At 43.6% G+C, this 15,000-nt stretch overlaps 1 protein-coding gene across 1 annotated transcript in view; it reads left to right on the forward strand.

The window, feature by feature from the left end:
* Positions 1–15,000, forward strand: part of LOC122250962 (dynein axonemal heavy chain 7) — a 62,235-nt gene that overhangs the window by 8,039 nt on the left and 39,196 nt on the right. Inside the window, exons 8-30 of the mRNA XM_086542877.1 lie at positions 810–1,014; positions 1,415–1,588; positions 1,797–2,055; positions 2,444–2,609; positions 2,942–3,046; positions 3,220–3,376; positions 3,689–3,793; positions 3,994–4,137; positions 4,705–4,824; positions 5,120–5,253; positions 8,734–9,009; positions 9,361–9,513; positions 9,923–10,035; positions 11,036–11,100; positions 11,298–11,384; positions 11,924–12,099; positions 12,490–12,715; positions 12,869–13,093; positions 13,275–13,627; positions 13,787–13,822; positions 13,921–14,125; positions 14,440–14,580; positions 14,983–15,000. The exon at positions 14,983–15,000 is cut by the window's right edge and continues 162 nt beyond it. Coding sequence (XP_086399003.1) covers positions 810–1,014; positions 1,415–1,588; positions 1,797–2,055; positions 2,444–2,609; positions 2,942–3,046; positions 3,220–3,376; positions 3,689–3,793; positions 3,994–4,137; positions 4,705–4,824; positions 5,120–5,253; positions 8,734–9,009; positions 9,361–9,513; positions 9,923–10,035; positions 11,036–11,100; positions 11,298–11,384; positions 11,924–12,099; positions 12,490–12,715; positions 12,869–13,093; positions 13,275–13,627; positions 13,787–13,822; positions 13,921–14,125; positions 14,440–14,580; positions 14,983–15,000 — 3,643 coding nt within the window. The remainder of the gene's footprint in view (positions 1–809; positions 1,015–1,414; positions 1,589–1,796; positions 2,056–2,443; positions 2,610–2,941; positions 3,047–3,219; positions 3,377–3,688; positions 3,794–3,993; positions 4,138–4,704; positions 4,825–5,119; positions 5,254–8,733; positions 9,010–9,360; positions 9,514–9,922; positions 10,036–11,035; positions 11,101–11,297; positions 11,385–11,923; positions 12,100–12,489; positions 12,716–12,868; positions 13,094–13,274; positions 13,628–13,786; positions 13,823–13,920; positions 14,126–14,439; positions 14,581–14,982) is intronic.

Consider the following 15,000-nt stretch of genomic DNA (forward strand, 5'->3'; position numbering starts at 1 on the left):
GAGTGATTGAGTGACTGAGTAAGTGTATGTGCGCATACATTATTTATCTTGTATTTACATTTTCTGAAATATTCCACCATTGTCTATTATGCAATATATACTTAAATTTACTAAAAGAAAGTAGAAGAAAGTAACAAATAGATTAATAATAGCAATAATCATAGATTATTACAATATTAGAATAGGACAAAGAAACTGGAACTTGCACGATTGTACGTGGATTTTATTTATTCTTCATTTCATTACCGTTCGTTTTTGCAATTATGTTCCACCATAAAGTAAAGATGAGACGAAAATCATAGTCCCTTCCGCCGCTAAGGCCACCGGTCAGCGCTGCGAATGTGTGACCTGTCTGTTTCGACTCTTGAATCCGAAACACTTGCCGGGATAAATAGGAGGAACACAGAAAAGGGCAGAGGAAAAGGGAAGCAAGAGGGAACTGACTTACGAAATGATTTCCCTCTAAAGTGTCATCACATCACATTAAGTTATAATCGTAGACGTCACACCACATGTTGCAAGCAAACAAACAAAGGGAAGAGCAAGGATGAAGCAATAACGCGAAATGTTTTTGGCATAATTGCGTTCAGGATGAATCCCCACGAGGCACACTTATTTCCTAATGGCATCATACCACATCAATTTATAACCACGGAACATACGAAACACCACATCACCACATGACGGCAAACTACCCCCATAGACCAAATACCGTGCCGCATCATCACCCACAACATACGTCCCCTAATTATGCCATCTGCCTAATCCCATATGCAAAGAACTCACACGGCGACGCCCTCCCCCAGAAGAGGCATGGGCAGCGGCGAGGGCGTGGAACTGACCGTCCTCATCACGCGGTGGCGGGCGGCGGCGAGGGCGGGGCGAGCGAGACTCCGGAGTTCGTGGTTCACCGAATCCCTCTCAGCCATTAGGGAGGCCGCCCTCGCCACCAATCTCTCTCCCTCACGCCGCCTGACCGTCATGCACGCCTTTAACAACCTCCTGGCGTCGAAGGTAAGGTGTGGGCGGCAGGTAAGGGTAGGATAGAGAGAGGTTCATTGTGATAAATGTAGGAAACATATGAACGCGGATGAATGACTGTTCAATGCGAGAAGCTATACTTTCAGAATTGCATGTAATTCAGACTGTAGATCTAATGAGGATTCAGAAACGGAGGAAGCCAATTGCATCTCTTGCATTGTGAAGAGCGCTTGGAGGAGGGGAAGGTGGGCCTAAGAGGATGAAGGAAGAGGAGTGCATGGATATATAGTTCTGTTTGGATTGGATATATATTCTGGATTTTTTCTTTGTTCTTTAATAAAAATTAATTACTAATCCTGGGCCAAAAGAGGAAATCCACAAATCCATGCACGTAAATCTAAAGTAACTTTTAATCTCTCCTGCGTGTTCACAGCTGCAAGAAGTGTTGATTCGCAGCGTCGAGGACGTGCTGAAGTGGCTCGGGAGCGAGGAGGAGCCGTGGGTTGGGCCTCGACTCAAGCTCTACCTCGGGCTGGAGGACAATGAGGTGTGTCTCCGACCTGACGAGTCGGAGCTATACTCGGCCTTCACGGATCTCTTCAAGGAGGTACGGCCTTTGTGGAGAGGGAGCGGGGATGGACGTGTGGATTCGGACCTGTTGAAATGTTGTTATTCTAATTTCCTGTTCTCTTTTTCGTCAAGTGCTTGGGTTCTGCAGAAAGCATGGATTTCCATTTAACCTTATGAGTGGCACTTGAAGTCCTGAATAAAGAGGAAGATACCAACTTCAAGTCTCCTCCGTTTCTGTCCTGTAGTTCGACGAGTGCGTCCAGCTCTACCGCGGTACCTGGGACGAGCCGCGGCCGCCGAAGGTCCCGAAGTGGAGACAGCGAGCCGCGACCATGGGTCCTCCCGGCGAGGAAGACGTGGCTCCTCCGCTCAGGCCTCTGGAGCCACGGCGCGAGACGCTGGTCGTCACGCTGTCCGAGCCACAGTGGGAGAGCTTCCGGTCCTGTCTGAGTGCGAACATCAGGCGGCGCTTCGAAAAGGCCGGCGAATTCCTCACGCAGATAGGTAACTCTTGCGGTTGGGTGGCGTGTGCGTGGCCCTTGGAATGTGGGGTCACCATGTTGGGGATCCATGTTGTTTCAGGGAAGGTCGAGCAGCCCCATCTCCGCCATGTAGCAACAGTGACACGTCCTTAAATCACTCGAGACACCGCTGAGTTCCGGAACTATAATTATAGTCATCAGATTTTACAGAATTTCAGATACTTTGAGAGGCCCAATCAGCATTCTCTAGGGGCGGCATTCTTCATTATTTATCGTTAGATATTTAAAGATATATATTTGCCATTTCAAGTACGGGCTATTGATTCAGTACATAATTAAAGTACAGTTGGGAAAGCAAAACGCAAGCAAATATATTTACACACCAAAATGCAACCCTGGGACTCACACAGCCACGGAATGGGCGCCGGTGCTGCAAGGGAGCGTGAGGCAGGAGGTGGACGCGTTTCTGCAGCAAGATGCGCAGCTGGAGGAGTACGCGGGGCAGGTGCACCACTACTCCTCGTACGTGGAGCAGGCCAGCCACGTCCCCACGTCCGCCATGCTCTTTGTCTTCAGGTGATTTCGTGGCTGCAGGAAACGTTGGTTTGAAAATTGCGATATTTCTTGACCATTTTTAAAAATTTGATTTTTATTTTTTTTTATCTTATTTGCACTTAACGTATTAACATTGAGTATCTTAACATTAAGTATTAAGTATAAGTATAATATTAAGTATTAACATTAAGTATTAAGCATCTTATTAACACTTACGGGTGTATCGTAAATGTTGTATGAAGTTGTTTTTAACATTAAATTCATCACAAGTGTTACGATATGTTTTTAATACAATATCCATAATCAAATGGTCAATCCAAAGTTGAAGCATTATGACCCCTTTCCTTCTTCAGACTGGAATACAAGTTCCTGCGGCAGAGTCTCTTGTCCGTCACCTCGACCTTCGTGTCTGTGCTGAAGGACAAGCTCATCGCCGGCCACCGGGAAACGACTCAAAGGTAAAACACTTCCAAAAGATACGCAATTCTTTGAGTTTCGTAAGAAAACCTACCTCCGGAAATATTCAAGTAAATGTATAGTATATTTATATTTATTTTTTGGAAGAAAAGGAAGAGATGGCGTACTCTTGATTGTATTCATACGTGAATTTTGATCGATGTCCCTTCCGAAGCCTGAATCAGCAGTTCGAGACGATCCACAAACGGATCCAGGGTACTCCGACGTCGACGGATGAACTGTTCAAGCTGATGGAGTACGTGGAGGAAGTGAGGAGGATCACTATCCATCGCCTGATTGAGGAAGTGCAGGAGATGGTGGCCAGGCTCAAGGTAACACAAGAGGGCTAGTCTTGTTTACTGCCGTGCTTTTGTTTCGATTGACATACTTAAATGTAACTAAACCTGACCTAATTATCTAAAATCGGGATACTTACACTCCTTGGGCTAACAACTAACCTAATCAGATCTAAAGAACCCAAATCATAGACTAACTTCTACCCAACTTAACTTAAATCTAAGCGAACAAAACCCCAATCATAAAAAAGAAAATATCGGAACTGCATTTAAAGTCATCCAAATTATTGGACTGAAGTTCCTAAATAGTAAGAGAGGAATTGATTCTGAAAAAAAACTCGATTGCAGGTGATTTTGGATGTGGTGCATCTTACACCAGACGACCTGAACACCACAGCCGCCGTCATCACGTGGCCCACCAAACTGAAACCAGTCGTCGACCACGCCGTAGAGGTTAGCTTCACCGGTTGTCGATCAGGTTATAGGTGAAAATGAATACGATTAGAGACACACATGCGAAAACAAAACAATGAGATCACCCCATGCATCCCTTATTGTACCAAAGCTACCGAATCCTTTGCTCGAATAAAAGTGAACACCGTTTCGAATGTTGGTGACTCACACGTTACACTTCGAACGTCTTTATTGCACAGTCGCTCGAGGACCTGAAACAAGAGTTCGAAGAGACGCTGGTGGAGCGAGCAGGAGAAGTGTCCCACACCCTCGAGAGGATCCAGCAATTTGTCACCGAGTTGGAGGAACTGTCCGACGTCGCTCATGTAAACAAATACATCCGGGTATGTGGCTTTCCGTTTACGATTGTTGTTGCTTGCTTTTCTTAGGGATTGCTAAGTTTCTGATTAATGATGATGGTCATAATGATGATCATTATTACCACTATCATTATTAGTATTATCATTATATAATTCTGATTATTCATTATTGCTATCACCACCATTATCACTATCATCATCATTATTAATGTTATTATCTGTCTTTAAATACAGCATTTATTGTAACTCCCATATTACCCAAACAAAATCCCATTCTTATAAAATCCCTACCATGGCTAAGACATAAGATTAGACATCTTTTCCACATCATCATCATCATCATCATCATCACCACCATCACATCATCACCATCATCACCATCCTTATCATCACCATTATCTTTATTATCAATGATGATAATACTATGGCAACGATGGTGATACCAATACTAATAACACTGATACCGAGAACAACATCAAAGGAAATGATAAAGACAGCGATAATAATAACACTCGTAATGACGCTACTGCTGCTAATTCGCACTGCCATATTTTCCGCCTGACATTCCGAAATCCTGTGTCCGGTTTCCAGGAAGTACGGAAACTGGAAGGGCGTCTGGAGAAGGTGAGCACCCTAGTGTCGTGGGTCAACCAAGAGGAAGCTCTCTTCAAATTCCAGCTCTCCTCTTTTCCTCTCCTTTCTGAACTCAAGGTACGTGAAATAGGAGTAATAGAGCCTTATATTTCGTGTCGATGGAGTGCTTGTGATTTTTATCATATTTGGAATCATATTTCTTACTTATACGGCCTGGATATAGTCACTAATATAAGACTCAATGCCAGTGGAATTACGACCTCCCCTGTTAACGGAATCGCCCATACCTCAACGATAGCTTTCCATCATAACGAACCATAAAAAAAACGAAGGACGACAAATCACATAGTGACCCTTTGACCCGATATCGAAAAAACGACCGAACCGCGTTTCTTCCTTCTGCCCTTTGAAGGAATGCCTCGTCCCGTACGACGAGCTCTTCACGCTGGTCATGAAGTGGCGGAAGTACGAGAAGCACTGGATGGACGGCGACTTCACGAGCCTCGACCCGGAGTTCATCGACGTCGAGACTGAGGAGCTGGCGAGGTGAGGGGCGGGAGGGGCGGGAGGGGTGGGAGGGACTGGTGGCAGGGAATGGGCTGATGAGGCGAAGGGACAAAGTAGGCAGGGGGCGTGAACTGATATGTGGAAGGGAATGGGCAGGGGAGGTGAATGAACAGATGAAAAGGCAATCTGAAGGGGAGTGGGAATGGGCAAGGGGGAGTGAATGAAGAGATGAGAGGGCAATGGGCAGGGGGAAAGGGAATAAACATTAGGTAAATGAACAGGTGGTAAGGAATGGATAGGGGAAGTAAGTGAATACGTGTCGGGGAATGGGTAGGTGAGTTGAATGAATAGGTGAAAGGGAATGGACAGGTGACATGGAATGAACATGGGGTGAGCGTGGGTAGATGACAGGGAATGGGCAAGGGAGAGAGAATAAACAGATGGGCTAAGTAGTCAGAGTGGGCGTGAAAAGGGAGTAAACACGAGAAAGGTAATACATAGATTAGGGGGGGGGGGTGCTTAGGCAGGTGACTAGGAACAGCCAGGCGAGGAGAGTGGGCAATGAGAGGGCTGGATCAGTTAGCAAGTGAGGGGAGTGGGTAGGCGAGGGTAATGGGTTCACGAAGGGAAAAGCCCCGGTGGGATGATCAGCCAGTTGAGAATAGCATAGCCAAGTAAGAAGGCTGACTACAGGCTGATAAAGGCGAATGAGTGAGTGATGAAGTGCGCATGTGAGTAAGAATGTGGAAAGTAACTAACTTCTGATGATTTAGATTTAGACGGGAATAAATCAGCTGATATCTGTGACTACTTAATGTGTAAATGTAAGATTATTGGTTCGCTGAAAATGATTAGATAAGGGTTATGAGTTGATTGAAGGAACTATCAGAATTGAAGGAGAGAATTTGACATTTAGAAAGGGGAGAGAGAAAACAATGGGTATTGTTTCACTATAACGAACACAGTGACACTCATATTTATCTGAACAATACATGAAGAGTTAATGGAAATTCAAAAAGCAAAATAAAAGGCATTGTCTATACGACTCGAACAAATATAACCTATAAATACATTACATCCCAAACAGAGTTCAAGTGAAGTAGAAGTAAAGAAAATGTATGTCTTTGATCTTTATTACTGAATAAAGGATTTTGCATATGCAACACTTGCATTCATCGCAACTGTTATAGAAAGAATTCCAAATATAGTCACATAGAAATACCATTCCCCTGAAACTTACTCACACCCCTTCCTAGTTTAAGAGCTGTTGAAGGTAAAAGTTTGAAAAATTGTAAGCATCAACTTAAAAAAACATCCACACTTTTCACAAGCAATGCGTTAGGTGTAAAGAACCATTTATTATAACGTACAGGTCTAAAATCAAGGAAAATAAACATTGACTACATAATTTCCAGTAGCTTTCGCCTCTATTCCAATCTTTAACAATACATCATTATATTCTTTTCAGTTCTGATAGCTAATATTCACGTACAAAACCATATACCACGCCCATATATGATTAAGGGATACTAATAATACATACTCACCTATTGTATGAAGTCTCTATAGCACATATGTATGTGTACCTCGACCTAAGGATAGCCTGTACAAAGTTAAGCAGTAGTTCCCTTTTGTTTTTTATTGCTTTCCCATCTCCTGCAGAGAGCGTACATCTCCCGAAGCAACAGAGCGGTATATTTTTTTTTTTTTTTGGTTTAGAATAGTTACCGTTTTATCACGCTTCTATTATTGGTGTTCCCGTTTTCTCTCTGGCATGCCGTCAAGTTCGCTTTCATGTTTTTTGGATCGGCTGCTCCCGTCATGCACTTCGTGACCATTTATACTGTGTTTGATTTTTAAGGTTGTTGTTGTTCTTTTATTTTGGCAGTGCTGTTGTTATTTTTATTGTTGTTGTTATTGTCAATTTGTTATTATTATTATTACCATTACTGTTATCATTACCACCATCTGTATCATTATTATCATTATCATAGTTATTGTGTTTATTATTGTTATAATTGTTCTTTTTTATTATTATCATTATCATCATCAGTATTGCTATCATTATTATTATTAGCATTATGATTATAACTAATATTATTATAATTATTATTATTATTATTATTATTATTATTATTATTATTATTATTATTATTATTATTATTATTATTTCTGTAATTGTTGATATAATTATAATCGTTACTATCAATATGTTAATGATAATCAGCATTATTATTTTTACCATTGATTGTTATTATTAGTAGAATCATTATTGTTTTGTTATTATCATTATTATCATTTTCGTTATCATCATCATTATTATTACTATTATTAATGTTATTATTATTATCATTATTATCATAATTATTATCATAACTATTTTATTATTATTATTATTATTATCATTATTATTATTGTTGTTGTTGTTGTTATTATTATTATTATTATTATTATTATCATTATTACTGTTATCATTATTATCATCATTATCATTATTATTGTTGGTGTTGGAATTATTGATATTAATATTATCATTATCATTATTGTTGTTATTATCATTTTCATCACTACCATCATCATTATTGTTAATATTATTATTGCTATTATTACTATTGTTATTATCATTTGTCATTTAAGTATTATGATTATAAATTTGCAATTATTATTGATATTGTTGGTTTTAGTATTAAGTTATAATAATCATAACTATTGTTGTTGGTGTTATTATCATTAAATTTCCTAAATTTATCGGCGATGCCACTTGCTTTTGAAATAAGTCGATGTGCTTTCACAAAGCACAGTTGCTTGCGCGTTTCCTGTCTGGCTTTATTGCGTTCCTTTAGATTAAGTGGCGAACATCATTAAAATTTCGTTTTCTTTGGCGTTTTGGCTTATTAAACAGAACTAAATCGATTCATTTTCATTTTTTAAAAGAGCGCGTTGCTTCTTCACGAAACTAGAAAAATGGATTTCCGTTCAGATCGAGTTTTCATGTTTACTTTCTCCCTTTTGCTTTTCATTTCATCCCGTTCCTCTGTGTTTCTTCTATGTTTATATGTCATTTTTGTTGAAGAAAATTGTTTATTTACGTGTTGATTTTTATTTTTTATCCGATTCTTTTTCCTTTGTATATGGCTCCCCCTTTCTAAACGATGTTTCTTCTGTTCCATCGCTAACAGTTTTTCGAAATATGCCGATACTTGCTCCTGCGATCTTCATTTGTTTTCGTTCCAAAGCGCTCCATGATATTAAACCCCCTCGTGTTCTGCTATAAACGCTGACCTTATGGCTTTCTACTAATAATTATATTTTGCGCATAATCTCCCATCTCCTTCCTCAAAAAAATGTATATATTTCCACTGTATTAAATCATCTGCTGAACCCCCATCGATCGAGGACATTGTATGTATATATATATATCATGCACAATATCAAGTAGACAGATTCATGCAACATCTCGCCCGAACCCACCTTTCACTTCCTTTTGATTCATCTCTGCCGTTCCCCCTCCACCTCCAGGGAGCTGTTCCGCCTCCGCAAGGCCTTCAAGATGAAGTTCAAGCAGCAGGCCTTGGAGGGCGACCCGCGGAAGGCGCGCATGAACCTGGACGACCCGAATCCGGACAACCTGCCGGGTCCGCTGAGGGTGTGCGCGCTCGCCCTCAACCAGATCAAGGGCTTCAAGGAGCACCTGCCCCTCGTCTCTGTGCTCTGCAACAAGGGGCTGAGGGCGAGGCACTGGGAGAACCTCAACAAGGCGGCGGGTTTCGACATCACGCCCAATGCCGGCACGAGGTTAGGGTGGGCTTGGGTGTGGTGTGTGGGCGGGCGGGCGGGCAATGGGCGGGGGGTACTAGCAGACTGTAGCCGTACGGGAGACGAAAAAAATACAAATAAACGCACATAAACACAAATATGCTTAAACCTATACGCATACCCATACCCGTGCACATATGGACATACACACATCTATACACATATTCATACACACACAAATAAACCAACGCACGCACACAGATAACAGATCCATCTGTTTAGACGTAAAATCCCCTTTTCTCTCCCCAGTGACATACAACACATTTTCAAACACGCTTCGTGCCTTCTCCTCCCAATCACATCTTTCTCTCCTCCGTTTCCCTGACGCAGCTTGAGGAAAGTGGTTCAGATGGACCTCGGAGGACTACTGAAGGAGTTCGAAGTGGTGAGCAGCGGGGCCTCGCGAGAATACAACCTGGAATTATCTCTGGCCAACATGAAGAGCGCATGGGAGTCTGCGCGGCTCTCCCTCGCAGAGAATCCGTGAGTACTTCATAGGAGGACCTTTCTTGTGAATTTATATGTATCTCTCTATATCTATCTGTCTCTCTCTCTCTCTCTCTCTCTCTCTCTCTCTCTCTCTCTCTCTCTCTCTCTCTCTCTCTCTCTCTCTCTCTCTCTCTCTCTCTCTCTCTCTCTCTCTCTCTCCCCTCTCTCTCTCTCTCTCTCTCTATATATATATATATATATATATATATATATATATATATATATATATATATATATATAAATATATATATATATATATATATTATATTATATATATATATATATATATATATATTTATATATATAATTATATTATATATATATATATATATATATACACACATATATATACACACACACACACACACATATACATAAACAAGCCCATTCCCTCTGATTGCAGAGACGTTGGCGTGCAGGTCCTCGCCGGCCTGGAGGAGGTGCGGGAGCTGGCGGAGGAGCACCTCATCACCACGCACACCATCAAAAACTCGCCCTTCGTAGGACCCTTTGTCGGTAATGTACACCAAGGCTGGTGTGGACTCCGCGGAGGGATGATTGTGTGTGTGTGTGTGTGTGTGTGTGTGTGTGTGTGTGTGTGTGTGTGTGTGTGTGTGTGTGTGTGTGTGTGTGTGTGTGTTCGGACGTTTGTGATAGGTGTGCATGGCATATTCGTACTATACTAATGTGCATACATACACATATGCCACTTCTTAGATCTATCCACTATACGAAAATAAGAATATAATCATTTCTTTGCCAGATCAATCGCACGCGAGCAGTCTTTGCAGTAAAGGATTATATATATGTTACACACACACACACACACACACACACACACACACACACACACACACACACACACACACACACACACACACACACACACACACACACACACACACACACACACACATACACACACATACACACATACACATACATACATACATACATACATACATATATATATATATATATATATATATATATATATATATATATATATATATGTATATTCAAATATATTATCTATTTTTATTAGTGACGTGAGTCTTACATTGACATCTATGCTGGTTGGCAGTATAATTCACAATCATATTGCTTAGCTGTCTGGAAGCATATGAAGCATAAGTGACACCCATACTTGACTTGGCATTCTGTCATTCTGTGTAATATTCTCATATTTAAACATTGCCATGTCGACACATTTTAGTAACATATATATCGCAAGATATGATTTTCCCAAAACAAACATGAAATTCACTATTGAAACAACAGTCTCGACACTTGTCTCTTTTTTAATAAATATATTTCATGTATAGTGGGTTTTATTACAGTCGCCGTGTACAGAGAGAGGACCGGCTCGTACGCTCCAAGTATATTAGATAGGGTCTGTACCCGTAAACGTACTACAAACACACACGTTGTACATTAAAAAAGAAAAAAAACACCAACCGAATGCGCAACCATAACACAAGATATTCTTCGTTACTAATGACCTCGCTGTTTACAGATGACGTGAAGGTGTGGGAAGCAACATTGCGAATGGTACACGAGGCCCTCACAATATGGATGAAGGTACAGTACTTATGCAGATTCGATAAAAAAAAAAAAAATAAATAAAAAAACATGTCTACAAACACACGTACACTGGTATACTCGGGCATAAATTATGTTCTGCCCATTACCTACTGCTATGAAATCACCAAAGTACACACTAGATGAAACTACAATTCATATAAGCATCATATCAAACCTTCAAGGACCGCCCACAGGTGCAGACGATGTGGGTGGAACTGACGCCCATCTTCTCGACTCCTGACATCCCTCACCAACTACCTAACGAGAATCAGCTGTTTAAGGTCAGTCATCCTCTTACCATCTGGCACTTGGGCACTCTCTCTCTCTCTCTCTCTCTCTCTCTCTCTCTCTCTCTCTCTCTCTCTCTCTCTCTCTCTCTCTCTCTCTCTCTCTCTCTCTCTCTCTCTCTCTTCCTCTCTCTCTCTCTCTCTCTCTCTCTCTCTCTCTCTCTCTCTCTCTCTCTCTCTCTCTCTCTCTCTCTTCTTCCTCTCTCTCTCTCTCTCTCTCTCTCTCTCTCTCTCTCTCTCTCTCTCTCTCTCTCTCTCTCTCTCTCTCTCTCTCTCTCTCTCTCTCTCTCTCTCTCCTCTCTCTCTCCTTCTCTCTCTCCTCTCTCTCTCTCTCTCTCTCTCTCTCTCTCTCTCTCTCTCTCTCTCTCTCTCTTTCTCTCTCTTTCTCTCTTTCTCTGTTTGTTTGTTTGTTTGTGAAGTGGGTTTGTCATCGTGTCTCCCTCTATTTTCCTCATCTATACAGCATCAACAACAAAAAATGACATGCAATAACATGCAGACAAAGCATACTACTCACCCCCCCCACCCCTTAGGAAGTCGACCGGAAATGGGTGTCGGTGATGGACAAGACCGTCGCCTCGGAGCGCCTTCTTGACGTTGTGGCCGACGAGCAGACGCTGAAAGAGGTGGCTTCGTGTCTTCAGAATTTCGCCGTCATCCAGAAAGCCGTCCACACTTACCTTGATAGCAAGCGCCGCGTCTTCCCCAGGTGAGTCGCCCACAGGGAGACGGAAGAAGGGCGGTTTTGCGCATCCGCGGGAAAGCGGGACTTGGAGGCGTGTGTCGTGTTCCTTGGTTGCGACGGATTGAGGCGTGTTTGTTCGGGTGTCTTTCGTGTCGTTGTTCAGGTAGAAGCTGCCAAGGCTCGGATAGTATGGATTTTATCATTGATTTTAGTATTTTTTTGATAATGATAATAATAATGATGATGGTAATAATGATATGGATTCCCTTTCTTCATATGGTTGGCAAATCTAAAATGGTCTATATGGTCAGACTATATCCATCTTCGTTGGTCATCCTCACGGCAATGAATTTAACACCTCCCATATATACTACAAACCGAATCCTTCTCGAGGCCAATCCCGTCGCCCTACAGGCTGTACTTCCTGTCTAACGAGGAGCTGACGGCGCTGCTGTGCGAGACGGAGGCGGCGCGCCTGCAGGAGCACATCAGGAAGTGCTTCGACGGCGTCCACTCGCTCCTCCTCGACGAGCAGGACTCCATCTACGCCGTGTCCAGCAAGGAAGGGGAGACCATCGCTCTCGCCAAGAAGCTGCCCGCGTCCCAGGCCCGCCAGAGCATCGAGCACTGGCTGCTGCAGGTGAGGGAGACGTGGCAGGAAGGGGGTCGTGGCGGTCGTAGTTACGCATCGCACAGAGAGGCTGCGAATCACTTTGCTGTTGTATGCTTTGCTGTTTTGTGTTTTTTCCATTTTTCTTTAAGATTGAAGTGTTTTTTCGCTCTTCTTCTTCAGTTCCAAGAGTCCATGACTAACACCCTGAAGATGAAAACCTGCGCGGGCGTGGACACGTGGACACGGCGCGGGGGCGGAGGCGGAGGGCGGGATCTGGAGAGCATCGTGCCTCCGTGGCCCCTGCAGGTGACGCTGACGGTGCGCCACGTGTTCTGGACGGCGGAGGTTCACCAAGCCATCTGCGGCGGAACCCAGGCCCTCAGGGAGTGCCTCACGAGGGTTGAGGTGCGGAGCAGCTTCTCGTATTAGGGCCTTTTTACTTAGAGGTTCCTCCTGGTGTCTTTTTTTTTTTTCTTTTTTTTTTATTATTATTTTTTTTTTACTTCTGTGGTTTAAATGCTGCAACCGCTTTTCCCTTAAAACGTGTGTGCAGACACCATACTCTCCCACTCTTTTCAACCTCTAGAGCTCCCCATCGCGCTCTGCAACACGCGAGTTGAAGTCCTCCAAACCCTCCGTTCCGCAGGGCGAAGTTCACACGATCGTCGCAGCGCTACGGAAGACGCACCTGGACAGCGGCAGACAGTCCTCGCGCACTCCAGCTGTCTCGCCCCCCTTGTCTTCCTCCTCGGAAGCCACGCCCCGCACTCCGCCTTCTTCAGGAAGGGTGGGCGGAGGGTCTCGCCCCGCCCCTTCTCCCTCTCGCCACGCCCTCTCCGTCCTCATCCTGTCTGCGGTGCACGCCAGGGATGTCCTCAAGGAGCTAATTGATCGAGGGGTCACCGACGAAGATGCTTTCTGCTGGCTGGCGCAGCTCAGGTCAGTGAGGCTACGTTTGAAGTGACGGGGCGTGACTTGAAGGTATTTCAGGAGTATGAAGATGTCCAGCGCGAACTTCAATTTCCAGAAACCTTTATGAAAACAGCGATCGTTATTTTAAGAGTCAGGGAAATCTTTAGACCTTAATTATATGTGCAGGTCTAAACTGAAAATCAGGAAAGCGCAAGACCTGAAGTTGGGATCCAGATGGATCTTGAAACTGTCGTCTCTATTTTATTTCAACTATAAATAACCTCAGTGCGGAGAGTAACGCGTCTATCAACCCCGTGCAGATACTACATGAAGGAAGACCAGATGGAAGCGCGGATGCTGCACTGCCCTCTGCCTTGGGGCTGGGAATACGTGGGCGCCGAGGGAAGGCTGGTGGTCACGCCTCTCACCGCCCGTGCCTACCACACCCTCGTCACCGCCTTCCACGCCCATCTCGGTGGGGCGCCTGAGGGTCCGGCGGGAACTGGGAAAACGGAGACAGTGAAAGTAGGTGGCGCTCGCGTAGCAGTTGCTTTGCGAGTGGTAGGTTTGGGATCATAAAAGAGGGGAAGGAGATGATGTTTACACACACACACACACACACACACACACACACACACACACACACACACACACACACACACACACACACACACACACACACACACACACACACACACACACACACACACACACACACACACACACACACACACACACACACACACACACACACACACACACACACACACACACACACACACACACACACACGTACCTATATATACCCATGTTACTGATGTCTCTCGCGTTCGCGGCAGGACCTGGCCCGCTCCCTGGCCGTCAACTGCTTGGTGTTTAACTGCTCCGACGACCTCGACTTCATCTCGATGGGCAAGTTCTTCACGGGCGTGGCGGCGTCGGGGAGCTGGGCGTGCTTCGACGAGTTCAATAGGCTCGAGGTAGGCGGCGGCGGAGCGGGGAGAGAGGAGCTGTTGGGAGAGCTGGATCTTTGTTTCGCTTTAAGAATTGCAAATTGCGAATTTTGTGGATGGTTGAAAACTATATCTTAAGTTTGTCACTCTATGGTCTTCTGATTCGTTTCCCGGAGGATTATCTTATACTGTGTTAAAGTTATAAAGTTTGTTTACGTGTTTAAATACAAAACTCAGGATTTATATATTCTCAGCTGGTATATGCTGTTCATAATCGAAAGGAAATCATCCCTTATCCATTCCTGTATCCTTTTCTAGAGTATTCTGAAGTTCCTAAGTCAATTAAACCATTCAAATAATTCCCTACATTCCATTTTCCCACAAGCGTATTCCGTAACGCCCATCCCGAACACCCTCTGACGTCCTTAGGTGGGCGTCCTGAGCGTG

Source organism: Penaeus japonicus, unplaced genomic scaffold, assembly GCF_977035675.1.
Source record: "Penaeus japonicus unplaced genomic scaffold, GWHDUDI00000001_assembly GWHDUDI00000012, whole genome shotgun sequence".
NCBI lineage: Eukaryota > Metazoa > Arthropoda > Malacostraca > Decapoda > Penaeidae > Penaeus > Penaeus japonicus.